Source organism: Cicer arietinum, chromosome 2 (assembly GCF_000331145.2).
Source record: "Cicer arietinum cultivar CDC Frontier isolate Library 1 chromosome 2, Cicar.CDCFrontier_v2.0, whole genome shotgun sequence".
Taxonomy (NCBI): domain Eukaryota; kingdom Viridiplantae; phylum Streptophyta; class Magnoliopsida; order Fabales; family Fabaceae; genus Cicer; species Cicer arietinum.
This window is the reverse complement of record NC_021161.2, coordinates 20,588,042-20,609,005: the sequence shown is the minus strand read 5'-3', so window position 1 is coordinate 20,609,005 and position 20,964 is coordinate 20,588,042. Positions and strand designations below refer to the sequence as shown.

The window sequence follows — 20,964 nt, the reverse complement described above, 5'->3', positions numbered from 1 at the left end:
GTATGAGTTTTTGACAATTTTTGACAATTTCAAAACATAACAGATCATGTGTAAAAGAGATTTAATATATATATATAACAATTTTTAGTAGATTTAATATATATGTAACAAAACATAACAGATCATGTGTAAAAAATACCTGAGACAACGTAGATGGCCGCACAATACGTAGAGGATATTAGGGTTCCCAACGTATATAATTATTTGAAAGATGTAATATTAGGGTTCCCAACGTATATAATTATTTGAAAGATGTAGAGGATATGAGGGTTTCCAACGTATATAATTATTTGAAAGATGCAGTTTATAGCGCTTGTGAAAAAAGCGCTGTAATACCAACGTATATAATTTGAAAGCGCATGTATTTTACAGCGCTTGTGAAAAAAGCGCTGTAATAGGTAGTTAAATTCAATGAAAGCGCATGTATTTTACAGCGCTTGTGAAAAAAGCGCTGTAACTGATACGCGAAAGCGCTTCCTTTTAGAGCGCTTTTTTGACAAGCGTTGTAAAGGCCTTATAACGTGATGCGCAAACGTTATATGACCTATTAAAGCGCTTGTTTTACAGCGCTTGTCATCAAAAGTGCTGTAAAAGGTTCCGTTATTTTTAAAATATAATTACAACAGCGCTTGTGTTTAGCAAGCGCTGTAAAATGGGCGCTGTTAAATGTCATTTTTGGCGTAGTTAACACGATAACTAAAGCTATGAAATTCAGAATAGAAAGTTTCCAAAATATGGTGAAAGAAGACGTTCCAAAACGCAAGTTAGACTGTTGAATCACTGAAAAAAAGTATGTAGAACTCGAGATAAGCTCGCAGGTTACTAAACACGAAAATTGGTAGAATTTGTGTATTAGGGTTTGATGTAAAGGAAACTCAAAATTATTATTAAGCTAATGAAACAAGAACATAATGACGCCACAATCTAGGGATTGATAAGTCAAAAGAACGGCACAAGGATTAACAACCTTCATAAGTTCAAAGTGAGTTCTTTCAAGAATTCAAGAGAGCAAAGCCTAAAAAAATAACAATATGTTCTAAAATCGGCCTTGAAACAAAAAATAAGGGGTTGCCTTTTATTGTGGCACCTCCTTACAAGTTCTCTAAATTTGGTCCAATTCAAGTTTTTACAATTAGACCCAATTTTTCTTAGTAATTCAGTGTACTACTTTAATTAAAACAAATACTAAAATTTGATAACACGTAGATGTTGTCTTAATTCTTTAACTTCTTCAATTTGGATTAAAGAATTGACTATCTTGAACTTCAATTCTTCATGAGTTGTACTTGCTTCAAATAAAGTGGTTATCAAATTATTTAGAACTTCTTTTGCCTTTTTTGACCTTGCTATTATCATTGGAGTTCCAAGACCTTAAATATCCTCCATTTTGTCTTCCTTGGTTATGCTTTATATGTCCTCTTCATTCTATTTGCAACAACAATAGGTAGTAATGAAATTGCAATTTGCGGCAGTAGTGGGGGCAATGTTAGTGTCAATGACATTGTTAGATTCTCTTTTTTGATTTGGGAATGTGAAGCTATAAGCACACAATGTAAGAAGATGTCGGCGTGGTTTGGTTTGGGTTAGTGAAGGTGAAAAATGGAAGACAAGGTTTGGGATTGTGAAGGTGAAAAGTAGATTAATGTTTGAGTTATCAGATTTTGTGTGAAAGGAAAAGAATATGAAGTTTTTATCTTTGAGATCATATGTGATAAAATGTATGGTAGTGATGTGTATTTAAGATCATGTGGTTGTAATAAAGTGAAAGGGTGAAATATTGATTTTGTGTGTCATGGTGGATGAATGTAAATCCCAGTAGTCCACAATTAATGCAAAAGGCAAAAATACTTTTTCTATTATTAGATACAATGAGCTCTGAGGCATACCTTGTGTTTTGAAAAAAAAATTTTACTAAAAAAATGACATTTATCCATTCAAATACATTGACTGATACAAATTCAAAGTCGTTAAAATTGAAAATGATAAATCTTCAAACAAACTTACAATATCCAAGTTATAAAGTGATAAAAGGCCCACAAATAAAGAGAGACTCTTCAAATAGGACAAAGTTAAAGTGTTCAAAATACTAATGTGTCAAAATCTGTAACATTGACGATGTCAAAGTTATTGGTTGAATTAACACTAAGTTGAAACTAATGTGTCAATTTGAATCAAAGAACGTCACACTTAGATAAGAAACCAAAACAGCATTACACTAAATAACGAAATAAAAACTAAATACATGTGTAAACCACCTCTATTCGGTTGAGGAAGAAGAAAAGAAAAAAAAAATGAAAATTGGATGTGGCTAGTTTTTTTATTTTATTTTAGTTTTTTTATGCACGCGATTATTGAATAATTTTTAAAAATACAGATAATTTTGGATTAGGCTATGTTTTTTTTAAATAAAAAAATAATATTCATTCATTTAAATTAAGAGAATACATCAATGGAGTACAATAAAAATTCGCTAAAATCGAAAAGGGTGAATCTACGATCAACAATATCGATGTTAATAGCATAAAATAGCAAAATGTCTACAAATTTGACAAAATTAAAGTAACAAGAATACTTATGTATCTGGATCTACAATGTTGACGATGTTAAAGTCATTGATTGAATATGTCAACCCTAAATCAAAGTTAATTTATCACTCTAAATGAAATAAACATAGTAATAAAACGGGAAAACTAAAAACATCACACCAAAACTGTGAACAAAACAACACTACACTAAAGCAATGAAATAATAGAAAAGCACAAATAAAAGATAGATTTGTCTAAAAGTCACTTATTTAGACTAAAGGATAGACATGGCTAGGTGTTTTAGTGTCAATACAACTGTCAAAATCCATTGACCATGAAATGAATTTTTTTACTAAAAATGACGATATTCATATTAATTCAAGTTAGTAGAATACATCTATATAATACAAATTCAAAGCTGCTAAAATAAAAAACAATGAATCTACGAATAAACTCACAATATCTAAGTTAATAGTACAAATCGACAACATGCCTACAAATATGAAAAAACTCAAGTGTATGGAATACTCATTGCTTTGAAATTGTAACGTTGACAACATCAAAATCATTGATTGAAATTTGTAACGAATCAAAACTACTCTATTGATCTATACAAAGTGAATAACACCGCAACGTGTCATAAAAACCAAAAAATGTTATACACTTATTTAAATAAAATGAGGAAAAAAAACAACTTGAAAGAGTGATTTTAGACCAAAAACTGATCTTAACCACCACTTTATAATAAAATCAAGCTATCATAGGTCTCTTTGTTGTCTCCTTGTTGGTGCACTTGTCAAACTCCTTGAAAGTGATTGCATTTATCATGAATGTTCTGGACTTATGATGCATCTTGTACATCTTCTTCTATTCAACATCCATCTTTTTCCTTGGAATCTCAATACCATTAATATTCTTTGGAGCAATATAACCATCTTCCACCAAGTCCCAAAGTTCAGGATCTTGTCAAGTAAAGAAACTTCTCAAACTTTCTTTCTAGTAGTTAAAATGTTCTCGATCAAACCGAGGTGGTCTGTTGTTGTTTCCTTACACAACTTGTTCATAGAATCCTTACATGTTGAACCCTTGGATCTCTTCGTAAACATTGTAAAGTGCTCATCCATGAGACCAAACTCTAATACCAATTGAAGGTGCAAATACGAGAAGAGGGTTGAATTATGTTTTACTAAGTTGATAACTTTTTCATTAGTTGATTAAACTAGTTCAAACTTGCTAATTTACTTGGAGTAGAAGCAATAACAAAACTAAGGAGTGTAGGAATAAAGTTACATAAGTAATTTTTCTTGGTTCACCACTAACTTGGCTACATCAAGTCCCTTCATTTAGAAGGATTTAATCCTCTATTTCAACAACTTGAATTACAAAGCACCTGACCCTCCAAGACAGTCTTCTCAAACAACCTGACAACCCAAAAACTTTTGAGGAACACATACACCTTGACTTTACCAGGAAAACCTTCTCCACACAATATGACAACCTCACATTGTTGAAGGCACACTAACACCACTATCGAGTTTGAATACAAAGATTTGGAACTTGAGTAGTTATTTCTAATTTTTTTTTGTTCTAACAAGTGTTTTTCTCTTTGAACTGGAAGATGAATTTGGAATTTTGAGCTTGAGTGTTCAGACATTGTTTGGAAATTCTTCAGATTTATTGTTAGTATTTATTTAAGATTGCTTTCACAAATTCTTCAGATTGATATTTTTCGTATTTTGTTAAGATTGCTTTTGTAATGGTTATCTGCCTATAACTTAAGACCCCTATTGATCCCCTAATTCAAAGATCAAAAGAAGAAAGCTCTAAATGAAGTCTCTGATAAAATCAAAAGATCTAGTACAAGTTAAATCCTCTATTATACAAAGAAAGATACTTAATTAATCAAGTGCATCGTGACTCTAAAGAATAGGCTGAAGTTGTTTATGAATCTTTTAATCGAGCTCTCAACCCGCCTCTACTGAATTTGTTCATAAGCTCACTCTGATGATTATGGGTCTGGTAATTCTGGTAACCCAATTGATCGTCTGGTCAACACTCTGAAAAAGTTAAGACTTTCTTAAGAAATTAACATTCCAACATTATCTGCTTATCATGGAGTAGGGACGAGTTTCAGCAATCATTGATAGTGTTTCAGCAATCGATTAAATCTTTTGTAGGGACGAGTTTCACTTTGAATCTAAAACTTAGTTTCTAACATGATCCTAGTTACTGAATTTCGTAATTGAATTATTACTGAATTCTCTATACTATTCTTACCCTAATTTCTTAGTGATAGAAGGTTTAATTCCAAAGTAACCCCTAAATCCTTAGTTGATTTAAGATTAGAAGTAAGCTTTACAATACAAAGAATCCTTTTATTAAACTATTGCCTCTGCAAATAATTCATTTCGTTTCATTACCTGCATCTGTCCCTAGACTACAATATCATGAATTTCTCATCTCAAACATTTGTAACGTCCATTTTCGTTTCAAAATACAAATTGTAAAACAGCTTAAAGCTGATCCAGAAATAAAAAGAATTAAGCACATAGATGACAAAAATAATTTAATAAATTCATTCATATAACTAGAAATCAAATTAGACAAATAAGTGTTTCATCCTGTTTTACTCATCCCTAACAAAAAAAGGTTTAGTTACTCATAAGAAAAGAACAAAAAATAGAGATTAAAGAAGAATTACACTAAAACAACGCAAAACTATGAAAATCTCTACATAAATAAAGGAAATAAGAACATAAACACGTCATTAAATTCATGAACTAAAATAGACAAACTATATCAAAAAAACTACATAATTTAACTAATTATTAAATATAAATAAGACAAAAAATAATAAAAAAAGATGCATATGATGAAGAATGATCACAACCTCAAACTTAGTTTGTTACTTGTCTCGAAGAAAAAATTAAATCCAAATCGGGTAACAGTTAAAAACAAGCTTAAACTCAATTTCTCAAATCAAATCACACTCAATCCTCAAATTTCATGCTACTACAATACATCCATTGTAAGACCCACATTTATATTCATTAGAGTTTCGAGGACGAAACTATTTAAGGTACGTGGAATGTAACACCTAGTCGTTTTATTTTATCTTATTAGGAGTAGAAATAATTGTTGATGATATTATTTTAATTAATAATAATAATAATAATAATAATAATAATAATAATAATAATAATAATAATAATAATAATAATAATAATAAAAGCATCATTCGTCAACCGTTCAAAATAAATTTCATGGCGTAGGTTGAAATGTCACGTTCCCCATTTTTGGCTTAAGGTTCCCACTCATGGGTTAATGTTCTCCACTTTTCCCATTTAATATCACATTCCACGCTTTCCCCATTTAATATCACGTTTCCCGGTACTAGGTTCCCCACTTTCCCTCTCACTTAATACTAACGTTCTCCATTTTACCCATTTAATGTCACGTTCTCCACTTAATATCACGTTACCCATAAAAATGAATAAAACAAAACGGACGCTGGGATATAGAGGAAAGGGTTTAGGAGAGAAGAAGAGGGAGACCATTTTGATAGAAAAGGCAACCACCAAAAGAGAAAAGAGAAGAGTAACTCTATTCCCGAATTTGTTAAATCAGTATCAGAAAAACATCGATTTCACATTCGTTAACCATTGGATCAGGCTGATTTTTGGACAGAAGGTTCGCAATATTCAGATCCATGTTTTCAATGGTCGGATCGGCGAAACGGCGTTAAAAGAGGGAGAAACCGTGCTCGCACAGCAGCAGGTGTGAAATGAGTGAGACAAGAGTTTGTGAAGCATAATTCTAAATAAAACTTTAGTAACGGTAAGGGCATTACTCCATTCGCTTTCCTACTTAAATTATATGTGATATAAATGTACAGTGATGTTGTGTATTGGTTCTATTTGTGTGTTATCTTCAAAATGAATATTAATAATGGTTGTGTTTGACATGTTCAAATTGTGGAAAATGAATGTTATGTGATGCGTTGTTATAATGGTTGTGCTTGACATGTTGTGGTTATTCAAGGTGATTCCTTTGGGTCTAAACTAGGTTGGTTTAGAACAAGGTTGAATGATTTTGGACACTCTGGTTGAGTGATCTATATTGTTCCTAACAAAAGTGTCTACATTCATGCATTCATAGTTGTGTGGTGCGTCCATAATTGGTTGGAGCCCACAGATTCTTGCGGGGATTTTGAGTTAGTGGTGTTGCTTGGAAGGACCCACGAAGCCCTTGCGGGGGAGGTGATATTCCGGAATCATGCATTGACATATAGTCTAACAAATAGATTGTGCATTTTGGTTGATTTGTATCTTTGGTGCATTGTGATTTTTAACTGTTAAATGAAATATATGATTTATTTATATTTTGCTATAACAACTATATATGCATGCATATTTGCTCTATGTTTGTTACTTGGAGATGACCCTTACATTTGATAGGACGTCATATATAGTGTTACTTGACAGTACAATAGCATGCAGTTGGAGGCTCCGAGATATTTTTGTGTTGGGGTTAGACTTGTTGGGTGAGTTTTCCACAAGTCCAAAGTTTATGACCAACTAGGATTTATGTTTGGGTAGTAAAATATCAAGAGTTTTGGCTATAAGAGTCTCTTTTGTTTAACGTATTAAATTTACTTTTAGTGATTGTAAATATTTTAATTCTTTATTTTTAAAAATATAACAAAATATTATTAATTGATTTTAGGATAAACGAGTATTTAAAATAATCATAAATAAATAAAAGCAAATTTGTATTTTTATGTTTAGAATTATGTTAAGTTAATGTCTCGAAAAAGCGGGATGTTATGTTTAAAGGTTGTTAAACATCTCAAAAAAAAAAAAAAACACCAATTGTAAAATTAGAACAACACATTTGGCATTCAATTAACAAGTTCAAATCTCTCTTAGCACAATCTCACAAAACAATTTCTTCAGTGTTTAGCATGGGTTATGAAAATATCAACCAAGTCCTATAACATGCATCACCGTACAATAAGCTTGAAAAAAATTATAGTTAGCAATCACACTGTAACAAACGCATACACTTTTGTAGGATATTTTGGGATATTACGTTTTACTACTTGGAGTAGATATAAGATAAGTACCTCACTATTACACCACTTGTAGTAGAATATAATCATTAAAATCTTCCATGCTCGGGGTGGATAGTTATTTCAAACAAAGAAGAAACATATTACTAACACAAGACATTAGCAAGCTCAATAAATAAAAACAGAAAAACAAAATATATAAAAATTAGGAGTTTTTTTTTTTAATAAAATAAAACGAAAATAAAATTTTTATTACAAAGCATAACATACCAATTAAGAAATTAAATTCAAACTCAATAGTCATATGGCAATCCTAGACAACAGAGCAAAAACTTCATAACATTACAGTAAATGTAGTGAATCGTTACATGTAATAATAAAATGATAGTAACGAGATTCGAACTCAAGATTTTGCACTATACTATCGAATTATGTTTAATTACTAAAATGGAATAAAAAGTTTCTGAATCGATTGAAATAGTTTTTGAAACTAACAAGAGTAATAATATTAAACTTTTATAATGAGAAAAATGTCAATGATGAGTTTCATTTTAAATCCAATATCGGTTTCTAATTTGATTTTAGTTACTGAATTCTTTTATTGAATTATTATTCCTGAATTCTCTTTAGTATTATTTCCCTAATTCCTTAGTGACAAATCTTTTAATTCCAAAGTAACCCATAATTCTTTAGTAGATTTAAGATTTGAAGTAAATTTTACAGTACAAGAATTCTCTTATTAAACTATTGCATTTGAAAATGATTTAATTGGTTTCATGACCTGCATCTAACCATAAACTATAATGTCATGAATTTCTCACCTCAATCATTCATAAAGTTCACTTTCGTTTCAAAATATGACCGTAAAATAATTTCAAGTTGATGAAGCAATAAAAAGCATTAAGTAGAGAGATGAGAAAAATAATTCAATAAACTCATTCATATAATTAGAAATCATATCAGGCAAATAAGGGTTTTACTTATTTCACTCATCTCTAAGAAAAATGGTATAGTTACTCATAACAAAGGAACAAAAGATAGAGATTAAAGAAGATTTACAAGAAAGATTCATGAATGATCTTGTTAAAACTCCTTCAATGGTGTTAGAATCAGGCTCCTATGAGTTTCTCTGCTAGGGCACAAGGCTACACACTTAAAAATAGCTAAAACAATCCCTAAAAAGTGAGAAAGTTTGACTTTTAGGCATTTTGTAGCGCGTCATGCGCTCTAGCGCCAGTTTGGGGTGCTTATGGAGAAAAACAAATGAACTTGCACTCTTGCGCAAAACATATGTTTTGTGACTTTTATTGTATTTTTAACCTCTTTCGAGTCCAAATTTGGTTTCGGTGTGTTCATAAAAGTTGTTGTTATGGTTCTTAACTTTGGTTTGACTCCATTGGAACATCTACAACCCCAGATATGGTCAAAATACTCCACATAGGTCATGTTGATTTTGTCACAAATATTCAACACTACACTAAAACAACGAAACAACGCAAAACTACGAAAAATCTCAATTTAAATAAAGAAAATAAGAAAATAAACACATCATAAAATCCATGAACTAAAATTGACAAACTATATCAAATAATTCCTTAAATTAACTAATGATTAACAATAAATAAGAAAGAAAAAAATGCATATGATGAAAAATTATCAGTCATCCTTTGAGATTTGTCTTCTTAAATCAAGATACACTAAATTAATTATGAAGATATATATAGATGTATCTTACAGGCTATTTTGGCTTAAATGTTGATTCAAGATCTCCAACCACAACATTCTTGACAGATACATTTCTTAGTTTTTCAAAAGCAGAAATTGATTAAAATGAAAAATGGGATTAAGAGAATGGAAAAGGAAATGTGCTAAGAAGAATTCATGTAAAATCCTAGAACACATCAAAAGAAAAGAATGAACGAAAACTCCTCTTAGTAGATTGAATCCTAGAAACAAATTTTTTGTCAATTTAAACAACAACTGAAACTGATATAAATTAGTTCGATAGTGGCAACAACTCTTTCATAAATAATATGTACCTGAAGAGGTATACAAATATTTATAACCCTCAACGTAGCTTGCTAGAAAGTTGAGATGGGTGCTAATGGTAATTGGCTTGAGAGGCATAGGAAAATACTCATAGCCTGAAGAGGTAGAATAAATAATATTTGCATTCAGGGGAGGACTAGATGTAGCAACAATGAGTGGTGAACTAGTATAAAAATCATTGTGTCTTTTCTCTCTCTCTCTCTCTCTATCTCTATCTCTCTCTTTCTCTCTCTCTCTCTCTCTCTCTCTATCTCTATCTCTCTCTTTCTCTCTCTCTTTGTTATTTCAATCTATGTTATTTATGATTCAACTTGATTTTTAATTCTGATTATAATCATAAGTTGAATGATTTGATAAAGAACATATTCTTTTGGTTAAGCAACTAAAATAATTTTCATAAATGGTAAAACCATATTCAACTCCCCTTTTCTTATGTTTTCTTGCTCCTTCATTATTGAGGGAAACCTTTTCCTAATTGAATTGATAGAAGCCTGATCATCCTGACCCTCAAGTGCATCACAAGCTTTGGGGACAAACTTATGATTATGAGGTTGAGGGGATTGATGAGCAAGTTGCTTATTGTTCAAATCCCAACAGGAGATTTGAGTAAAACCCTTAGCTACTAAACGTGTTTTATATCGTTCTATGGACCCATCAGCTTTATACTTTATCTTACATACCTATTTGCATTGAATGGGTTTCTTACCAAGTGGGTGAGGTGTTAAAATTCAATTCTCATTCTGATTGAGTGCTGCAATTTCAAATTCCATTGCAGTAACCCAACAAGGATGTTTAGCAGCCTGCTTATAAGTAGTAGGCTCTTAAATAGAGGAAATGTCAGCAACAAAGGAAAAATGTGAAGCAGATAAATTATTGTCAGACAAAACAGAAGAAATGGGATATAAGGGGTTGGGCATTATATCTGTTACAACAACATTGCATTGAAAATCCTGCAAGTAAGCAGGGCGTTTTTTAGTTCCTAAAGATTTTCGTATATGAGAAGGGCTTGCACTATTAGAAGCATGGCTAGTGGTAGATACAATTTCCAAATTATTGTAGATAGGGGAATGTGGAACACATGAGTGTTGTGCATGATGACTAGCATTATTATAAAACTAGACACTCGGCCTCGAAAATGTATTTTTCTTGGTTTTAAGTTAGGCACTAAAGGCTATGTTTTATTTGATGTACATACTCGTGATGTTTTTACTTCAAGAGATGTTGTTTTTTATGAACATATATTTCCTTATATCTCTCTTCATTCTTCTTCTACTAATACTTCTTCTTATGATTTTAATGATTCAAATTTTATGAGTTTTGATGAGGCTTTTCTTTATAATAATGCTAGTCATCATGCACAACACTCATGTGTTTCACATTCTCCTATCCACAATAATTTGGACATTGTATCTACCATACATTTTGGAGCCCGAGGGTCTAGTTTGGATCTTTGATGAAGTAAGGTAGAGGCAAAAGATAAACAACCAAATACCTTTAAATCAATAAAAGTGGGTGGCATGTTATAAGGAAATTCAAAAGGTGTTTTGAACTTCAAAACAAGGGTAATTAATCTATTGATGAGTAAAGTGGCATGGCATAAGGCAAAAGACCAAAAATATTTGGGAAGTTGTGAATGAAAAAGTAAAGATCTAGTGACATTCAATAAATGTCTATGTTTTCTTTCAACCATGCAATTTTGTTGAGGGCTCTCGACACAAGAGGTTTGATGCAAGATTCCCAAGTCAAAATAAAATTGAGGCATATTAAACTCAGAACCATTATCACTTCGTATGATTTTTACTTTGGCAGAAAATTGTGTTGAAACACAATTTAAGAAGTTTTATAGTGTAGGTCTAGCTTCTAACTTAGAGTGCATAAGAAAAAGTCCAAGTAAACCTTGTGTGATCATCAACAACTGTTAACAAATATTTATAACCATCAATTGAAATGTCACTAACAGGGCCTCAAATATCAGTATGGATTAAATCAAAAGCGCTCAAAAGCGCGTAAAGATTGACTAGAACTTAAGGGAAACGAGAGCATAGAAAATTTTCCTAAATGACAAAAATCACAAATGACATTCTTATTTATTGAAATATAAGGAAATTATTTACACATATGATTCAATACAGAAATAGAGGGATGGCCTAATCTTAAGGGTCATGTATCAAAAGAATCAGACTTCACACTAGTGCAATTAAACCTTATTACATCGGTTCCTATGTACATGTTAGATCGGTTATTTGTCCAATCTAACATCAAACGTTGTAATAAATAGTTAATTATAAGATCGGCTAAAATGACAGATGTAACAAGTCAAAATTCAAAATTGATTTATTACATCGATTAAATTTGAACCAATCTAACAAGTCAATTTAAAATTGATTTATTACATCGATTAAATTTGAACCAATCTAACAAGTCAAATTCAAAATTGATCTATTACATCGGTTAAATTTGAACCAATCTAACAAGTTATATTCAAAATATAACTAAATTTCATACTTTATTATAGCAATTAATAAATCAACTAAATATCAATTGAATCGTAGTAGTGTCATTCTAATGAAATATTCTAATGATTTTACACTAAGTTTGGGGCAGTGTGATTCTTAAACCAGAACTTAATTATGGTTTATGGTTAAAACATTTTAGGATAAACTATTTATTAATGAAACTCAACTAATTGGTTTTCTCACTTTTTCCCAAGAAACTGTCCCATACGAGCTTCCTATCGCCCACATTTATGCAGAGTAACTCCCCTGTATTTGGAGCTTCCTCTTGAGAAACCAGTGCTCTGTCAACGCAGAATATGCACAAACTCTTCCTTCATAAAGTTACTCATCTACACAACAATCAATCAAAGTAATTAATGGTTACAATTAGAACTTACATTCAGATTTTAAATAAGATCAACAAAACAATCACTACAACTAATGCTCACAAACCTGCTTTATATCATCATCATAATCGCTAACGTTGAAATTGATATCCGCATCAACACCACATAACTTGATTGCAGCTCGATCATATGCCCTGCAAATTAAATGTACAACAAAAGTTTATAATAAAAAAAACAAAAAATCAACGAAAAACATTTCAAATGCTCAAGAAAATAATAATTTTAATAAATAAATAATAACTAAATATGAAATTTATCTTGCTGCAGCATGAGTAGTGTCAAATCCACCTGAAAAATAAAAAAGCAAGAACGATCAAGAACCGTGAAGGATGAACCACTAAACAGGATTTGTGTATATCTCCAATTAAGTATAAAGCACTAAACATCTCAACCATCAGGATTTTTTGTATATCTCCAATTAAGTATGACGAACCAATTCACCAACAATTCTATGACAATGCATGAACTTTGTTTATCAAAAAATGATCAACTTTTAGAAATATAATTGCATGTAATTAATTAATTAATTGGAACTGAAAATATAAGTACGTGATCAACTTTTGAGTGCAGGGGTAATGCATATATATACACATATGATATAATGATTCCTTTTAGCATTGTATAATAGTGGGTATCTGTTGATAGATTGAGCATATACCACCATTTGCTTGGAAAATTCAAAGATAATGATTAGCTTTTGAGAGATATTAATATTATATATATATATATATATATAAATAAAGCAAGATCAGGATATTGAAAAGATTTATGGGTATATGTATGCTGCAACAATGTAATGAAGTGATATTGATCTAGTTTGCAGCTTTGAGAGTAAAAAGAGAGAGAGAGAATGGGCAAAAGGTTAAATAAAACAGCTGGAATAGTGTGGACCCCAATTGTTTTGTAAACTTCTTTATTTATTCACATATGTAATATTGAGTCATGAATGAATACTACAGTGTATTTTTGATCCCTCCATTTCTTTCTCTCTGATGGATATGGATATATACTGTACACTGAAACGACCTTTCACACCAATTTAATCTTCACCACGTCTCTATTTTCTTTTCTCTCTCTTCTTATTCGATGCTCTAATTAAAAATAAAATAATTTATTTTTTATTACTACATAGTTTGTTTTATTTCATGTAGTATAGTGTGTATGTCGTATTTATTGTGTTATTGCAGTGTTGCGATATAGTTTTTTATGTTATACCGTAAATGTGATTTGCGCTAACAGTTGAAACTGAAATGTTGCGACCGTGACACGTGATGTGTCTACAATATTTGCTTCTACCCTTTAATTCAATGTGGTATATAATGTATACGGACTGAGTGGACGGTGGTTCAATAAAACATGTGATATATTGTAGTTTATGGTGTGCTTGCTTACCCTCTATTTTTTGGTTGATTTTATATACTTAAAATGAGGGGTGAAACTTAATAATATAACTAAAAAATTATTTAAATTTTTTTACGTAAACAATCAATTTATTTATTTCGATGAATTTAACTTTGAGTATATATATATATATATATAAAAGAGTGATATGTCGGTGTTAAAAAATAGTCACACACTTAACTCTTACTTGTGGAGAATTATTTCTGAAGCCCCATATTTAGTCGATTAAAGGATAAATATTAATTAGATATTAATTAGAACATGATTTTCCTTCACATTTTTATTACAAATACAGCTTTGTATGAATGGACGAATGGTGAATGATGAATGATGAAAAATGAATCTGCATTCGTGGCTAATTTTTAAATTTTTTTATTTTATTTAATTTTTTTAATTTTGAGATTTTCTTTAAACTGGTGGTAGAACGGGCTAATACAACAGATTTAAATTTGCCATTGCCTTTTTTTTTCTGTAACTTTTTTTTAATGTGTATGTTAGAACAGTTTAATTAGAATAGATCTAACAAAGTTGTTTTAATATGTATGTTAGATCAGTTCAATTAGAACAGATCTAATAAGTTTTTTTAATGTGTATGTTAGAACGGTTCAATTATAACAGATCTAACAAAGTTTACTATAATAACAAATTTGCCACCGCTATGCTTATTACATTGGATGTATAACAACCGATCTAATATCGACGATGTAACAAGGTTAAAATGCACTAGTGTCAGGCTTAAAACATGTTTATTACAGGAAGAAGTAGTGTCATGTAAAGAAACATCAGTTGATAGAACAATATGAACTCTTTTGAAAATATAAAGATTGTTAAGATGCTCCACAATTTTAATCATCTTTAGGGTATGTGAATCCTGAAGATTGCAAGAAGTTTTACTAAAAATCAGTTTATGGTTTAAATTAGTAGTGAACTTGGAAAAATAAATTAAACTTAATTGAAATTGAGGTATGTAAAGAACATCATTTAGAAACAGAGATTTATCAAAGTAAATAGAACCAGAAAAATGTGCAAGAAGTGTGTTTCCATTAGGGAAAGTGATGGAAACAGGTTTTATCCTTTCAATTTTGGAAAAACATTGAATGAAAGGAGAAACATGATCTGAAGCACCTGTATCTAAAGTCAAAATAGAACGATTATGATAAATAGAATATTTATTGGAAACACTAGAAATCAAGTGGGATTGGCGGCTTTAGTAGATTATTTTTGTGATGAAGAAGTGGTTGAGGTCTCCTTTTTCGATGACTGAAGAAGATTAACCAAGTAATGATAATCTTGCTTTGAAACTGAAGGAGAGTGGTCTTTTGGAATTGAATTGGATGGTGGAGTAGACTTGGTTTCAGGAGGAGGAAGTGGATTAGGATTATGGTTTTTATTTGAGCGGTACCCAGACGGAAAGCAAAGTTTGAAGTAACAAGAATTCACTGTGTGATTGATTTTATGGCAATGTGTGCAGAACATTTGAGACTTTGGTTGAGCACGTCCTCTACCACGTCCAACTTTTTGTGTATTACGATAATTGGTATTTCCAAAATTCACACTGAAAAAAGCAAAGTCGGGAGGAAACAAATTGGATGCAGGTTCTTGTTGAACAACCAAATAATATACTTTGCTAATGGAGGGTAATTTCTCCATGAGAAGAATTTGAGTGCGGATGTTGGAATAATTGCCATTCAATCCTTTGAGGAAACAAGTGACGTATTCTTGATCTTTGAAGCTTCAAACAACGATGCTTAGTTTGCATGTTCAGGGAACAGAGCAAGCACACGAAGGTGTTGGGCGCAAATCTTCGTGGTCATCCCAAAGAATCTTAAAATCGGTAAATAAAGTTGACAAATTGTGATCTCCTTGTTTAATTGAGTGAAGGTCACATAGAAGATCAGAAAGACGGAAATGATTACCTTTGGTGAACCTATCACGTAAATCGGACTTTAGATCAAAGGAAGAGTCGATGCAAATGATGCTTTGTGAAATGTGTGGTGATAAAGTCATGGTTATCCAAGAAATCACCATGTTGTTGGCACGATCCCAAATATTGTGATCGGGATGTAAGAAGAAGGTTGAGGAAGTGAACCGTTGATGAACTAAATCTTGTTCTTTGATGAAAGTGCGTGTTTCATTGCTCGACTCCAATTATAATAGTTCGAATCGTTCAACGGTGGGGTGACCAAAACATCGTCGGGGTGAAGGTAGTAAGGGATCCGTGGATTTAAAGTGACATCTTTGGATTCAAGCGGAATCAAAAGATGAATCATTGTTGTCAATCTCCATGGTGAATTTGGGGAAAACGCAAAAGGAATGAACTCAAGCATTAAAATTTGGTTTAATCTGATACCATATTAGTTGGTAATCAAGAGGGGAATTTATTGAATAATATCTTGATTATTATTATTAGAATCAATTTAATTACAAGAAAGTGGGGTTTATATATATAGAACCCAAACTGACAGTAAGGTACAAAATACAACTAACTAAACTAAAATATAGCTAACAATTAACAAACTATATTATATTGACTAATAATAAACTATATGGAGAAATAGAAGTAGTTCTCTACAAACTCTTGATTTTTCATGGAAAGCAATTTATATTGTCTTCTGAGTGATTGAATTTTTACTTTCTTCACCTTCTCTGCACCTCCACAAATGTTGTTGACTGTGTCCCAAGCAATGCTTTGTTGATGTGGCTGCTACGATCTTTTCAAACTTTGCTTGATCTTCATTTCTTTAGAAGTATTCTTTTGTCCATCTATTGCTCCTTCACCCAGTTCTTGATATTATCTGTTACATCTTGAAACCTAAAGATTACTTCCATCTTCATGCACCATTGCTCGTATAGTTCTTTCCATCAAAGGCGGAATGTTTGTTTGGAACAAGCCATTCGAACCAGCAGTTTCACTCACTATTTAAACTCGCACATGTTTTATTTGGTGAACCTAAAACTTTGAATACCAATTTGCAGTAACAAGAATGATGAAAAGTATTCACTATATTGATTCATTAGAACTGAAAACGATTATTTACAAATATATAACCAGCTTCAATAGTTATCATGAAACTAACAAACACAATCAACTTATTGGGCTGGCCACTGACTGAGCTCATGGTCTTGAGTACAAGTCTCACTAAAACGAAACTATTACATTTCAATTATATTCACAACATTTATTACTCCCTGTTTTTTCAATTTATTATATTTCCATTCCTTGAGGAAGTATAGTGGATTGCTTCAAACAATTGATTCCAATGGCAAACATTAAGTCAAAGTCTGTAGTTCACATTTATTTTATTTAAAGTATATTTACATTGAATTTAATTTTCATAGATAGTTAGTGTAAAAAAACTTACGCAACCCACACATCACAACTACTCATTTATGTGATTGTCGCGGCCTAAAATTTCGAGTGTTTCTCGAATTCAATGGAGTCGCCACCAAAATTTATTTTGGTAATAAAGAAAATATTGGGAAACCCTTAAAATAATAAAAATAAAAAAATGTGATCTTTGAAACCAAATTTTGAGTTCAGGAGTCGATTATGGGTAGGGAAGGTACTAGCACCCTGCGACATCCGTTAAAATACGGTTACTTATAATTAATTGTGCAAAATTAATATTAACTTAAGTATATTTATTTTTCTTTATTATTAAATATGAATAACAATTATTACTATATTTAAAATATGATTTTTGAAATAAATATGTACTTAACAAATAAAGGACAAAAAAAAAATTTATTTATGTGCTTGACAAGAATGTGATCTTGCTCCTACGTATCTCTCGGTGCGATGGAGAAATCAAAGCTACGTAGTTCTTGGTTAAAAAAAATACAGATGTGTTGAGTGTGTTTTAAAGAAAATTTGTTTTGTGATAAAAAATGTTTTGACAAAATAGAAAAAATAAAATAGTTTAATTTGAATAAATACTTTAAAATACAAGTTTTAAGACGAATCAGGTTGTACAACTCGTGTCCCCAAACTCAAAGAATAAAGAAGATGTCACATCTAATTTAATCCTCTAAAAATATTTTATTGTTCTCGATTTTTAAATTGAGTTTCAAAACAACCAAGTAGTACAACTTGTGTTTTAATAACTCGAAGATAAAAAAGTTACATCTAATAAATAAATCGATTTTAGATTAGTTCATTAAAATAAATAAATAAATGAATAAATAAATAAATAAAATAAAATAAAATAAAATAAATAAAATAAAATAAATAAGTTAAATAAAGAGAGTTTTAGAACTATCAAGTTGTACCACTTGTATCCTAACAACTCAAAGATTAAAAAGATGTCACATCTAATTAATCTTTAACATAATATTTATTTGTATTTTTTATGATGAAATTGATATTTAATTATGAAGAAAATTAAACCTTTTTTTTTAAATAAAAAAAAAAGTAAAATGAATAGATTTAAATGGACTAAGATTGGTAAGATTTAAATGGGCTGAGATTAGTAAAATTTAAATGAGTTGATATTAGTAAAATTTAAATGGGTTGAGATTAGTAAAATAAAAAAATGGGTTGAGATTAATAAAATAAAAATGAGTTGAGATTAGTGAAATAAAAAGAATGGATTTAAATGGACTGAGTTACATATGGGCTTAGATTAAAATGAATAGTAGTAAGGAGTCCCAAGCCCAAACTGACTTAAACAAAACAACAAAGTTTAAAACAGAAAACCCTAATTAGAGGGGAGGGGCGGCCGCTTTCCATAGCAAACCCTAAATAGCAAACCCATTTAGTGATTAACAAAGCTGAGAAATCGTTCTTGAGCAGAACCTTAATGTTACTTTTCAGCACTAAACCACCTCCTTCCTTACCCATTCTATGTTCCTACGATTTTGAAAGTAGAGGGGGGAAATGTGACAGTTGCATCGACTGGAAAAGAGGAAAATGAGGACGAACAAGGAAACAAGCGACGACAGCCACAACGCCAACGGCGACGGCGGCCACAACGCCAACGGCGACGGCGGCCACAACGCCAACGCCAACGGTGACGGCGGCCACAGCGACCACGACGATAGCGTTTTCGACGACGGCAACATGTCGCAGGTTTGAATCTTTTTATGTTTTCCCCGTTATGCTTGATTTAAAAAAAAATCTACATTTTTTTTAACAAAAAAGTGAAGATCAAGAAACAAATTTATTGTATAAAAAAATATCTGTTTGATTGTTATTTGCTGTTTGTTACTGATGCCCCTTTGATGATTTCTTACTTATCTTCTTCTTTTTATGCGTTTTTTTTATATCAGTAGTGTTAATCTCCGATCCTCCTCTTTGAAATTGATAAGGTGTTTTTATAGAGTTTTTGATTTGTTTAGTTGCTTTCTTTGCCTGCCTTGGTCCTTCTCCATCAATTTCCTGTTTGATGTTTTTATTGCTTTGCTCATCATCTGCATTTTTCTGCACCTTTGATGCCTTCATAATTTATTTGTTCTGATTTGTTCATTGCTGAGCTTTTATTTGTCTTTTAGTTTCTTTTTTTAAACTCAAAAATTTGTCATTTAGTTCTGCATAATGTGTACAAATATGGTTTTATTTTTGGTTGCAATTTGATTGTAATTGTAATTTCATTTAATTTTAGAATTGTAATTGTAAACTGATTTGGTATTGTAAATTGATGAGCCTAATCATTGTAATTATTTTATTTCCCTTTTTAATATATATTTCCTTTTTGATTTATTTTTAAATAAATTGGACAAAATTAGGGTACTACAGCTGCCCCTATTTAATTATATTTTACTTGAAAAATATGAAAATATGAATAACAATGGTATTTGTTTTCATGTTATCAAGTAAAAGATAACTAAATATATGGACCTATATTTTGTCCAATAACAAACACATGTATTAAAGTGCATTTGAAATGTTAAAGTGAGAATGATGCAAAAAAAAAAAATTTAGATTCGGATTAATTACCGATGCGTAGATCGACATAAATAAAGATGATCGTCTTCGGATTGGTTGCTGATTCATAGATCTATAGAAATGAAAGTGATCGTCTTCGGATTGGTTACCGATGCGTGGATCTATAGAGATTAAAAATGATCGTCTTCGGATTGGTTACCGATACGTAGATCTATAGAAATGAAAATGATCGTCTTTGGATTGTTTACCGATGCGTAGATCTATAGAAATTAAAAATGATCGTCTTCGGATTGGTTACCGATACGTAGATCTATAGAAATGAAAATGATCGTCTTTGGATTGTTTACCGATGCGTAGATCTATAGAAATGAAAGTGACCATCTTCAGATTGTTTAACGATGCGTAGATCTATAGAAATTAAAAATGATCGTCTTCGGAATGGTTACCGATGCGTAGATCTATAGAAATGAAAGTGATCGTCTTCGGATTGGTTACCGATGCGTGGATCTATAGAAATTAAAAATGATCGTCTTCGGATTGGTTACCAATGCGTAGATCTATAGAAAAAATGATCGTCTTCGGATTGATTACCGATGCGTAGATCTATAGAAATTAAAAATGATCGTCTTCAGATTGGTTACTGATGCGTAGATCTATAGAAATGAAAGTGATCGTCTTCGGATTGTTTACCGATGCGTAGATCGTAATTGGTCCAATCTTGAAGGCAGATAAAGAGGGGGAATAAGTATATGATATTTGCAATTCAAATGATAAGGTATGAACGACTCATGCGTTTGTGATGCATTGAGTAAAGTGTCAATGAAGATGCATGGATCATGTGAGTATGAGGAAATTATGTATGGTTTATGTGTCATGCATTATAGATAAATTTTTGTTCTTTTCTTTAATTCCCCGATCCTTATGCTCTTCTCCGTCTCAAGATTCAATGGATGAATATTGTTTCCACATGATGACTCTTCGTATCCATCGAATGATCGCTTTTTCGAAGTGAAGCAAAAATCCATTGTTTAAAATGACTACCCTCCTTATTATTCTTCACACACTCATATATCTTGAGAATCAAACGAATTCCCGTGTAAATTTTCAAGTGTCAAAATGTTTAAAATATTTT

General features: G+C 31.1%; 2 protein-coding genes across 3 annotated transcripts; both read right to left on the bottom strand.

Moving 5' to 3' along the window:
- Nucleotides 1-12,134: 12,134 nt before the first annotated feature.
- On the bottom strand, nt 12,135-13,232 carry LOC105852930 (floral homeotic protein APETALA 2-like). Of its 2 annotated transcripts, none has more exons than XR_001144802.3 (3): nt 12,789-13,225; nt 12,594-12,681; nt 12,135-12,490 (listed from the first exon to the last, which is right to left on the bottom strand). XR_001144802.3 is itself a non-coding variant. In XM_073365056.1 (3 exons), exons 1-3 carry the CDS (start codon nt 12,940-12,942, stop codon nt 12,446-12,448), a joined length of 240 nt encoding a protein of 79 aa, XP_073221157.1. In that variant the 5' UTR covers nt 12,943-13,232; the 3' UTR covers nt 12,135-12,445. The 2 variants fall into 2 exon arrangements, 1 of the variants encoding a protein (XP_073221157.1); XM_073365056.1 differs by having other exon boundaries at nt 12,836-13,232.
- Nucleotides 13,233-15,163: 1,931 nt separating this feature from the next.
- LOC140919385 (uncharacterized) lies at nt 15,164-15,955 on the bottom strand. The gene is made up of 2 exons (XM_073365393.1): nt 15,732-15,955; nt 15,164-15,680 (listed from the first exon to the last, which is right to left on the bottom strand). Exons 1-2 carry the CDS (start codon nt 15,953-15,955, stop codon nt 15,164-15,166), a joined length of 741 nt encoding a protein of 246 aa, XP_073221494.1.
- Nucleotides 15,956-20,964: the final 5,009 nt, after the last annotated feature.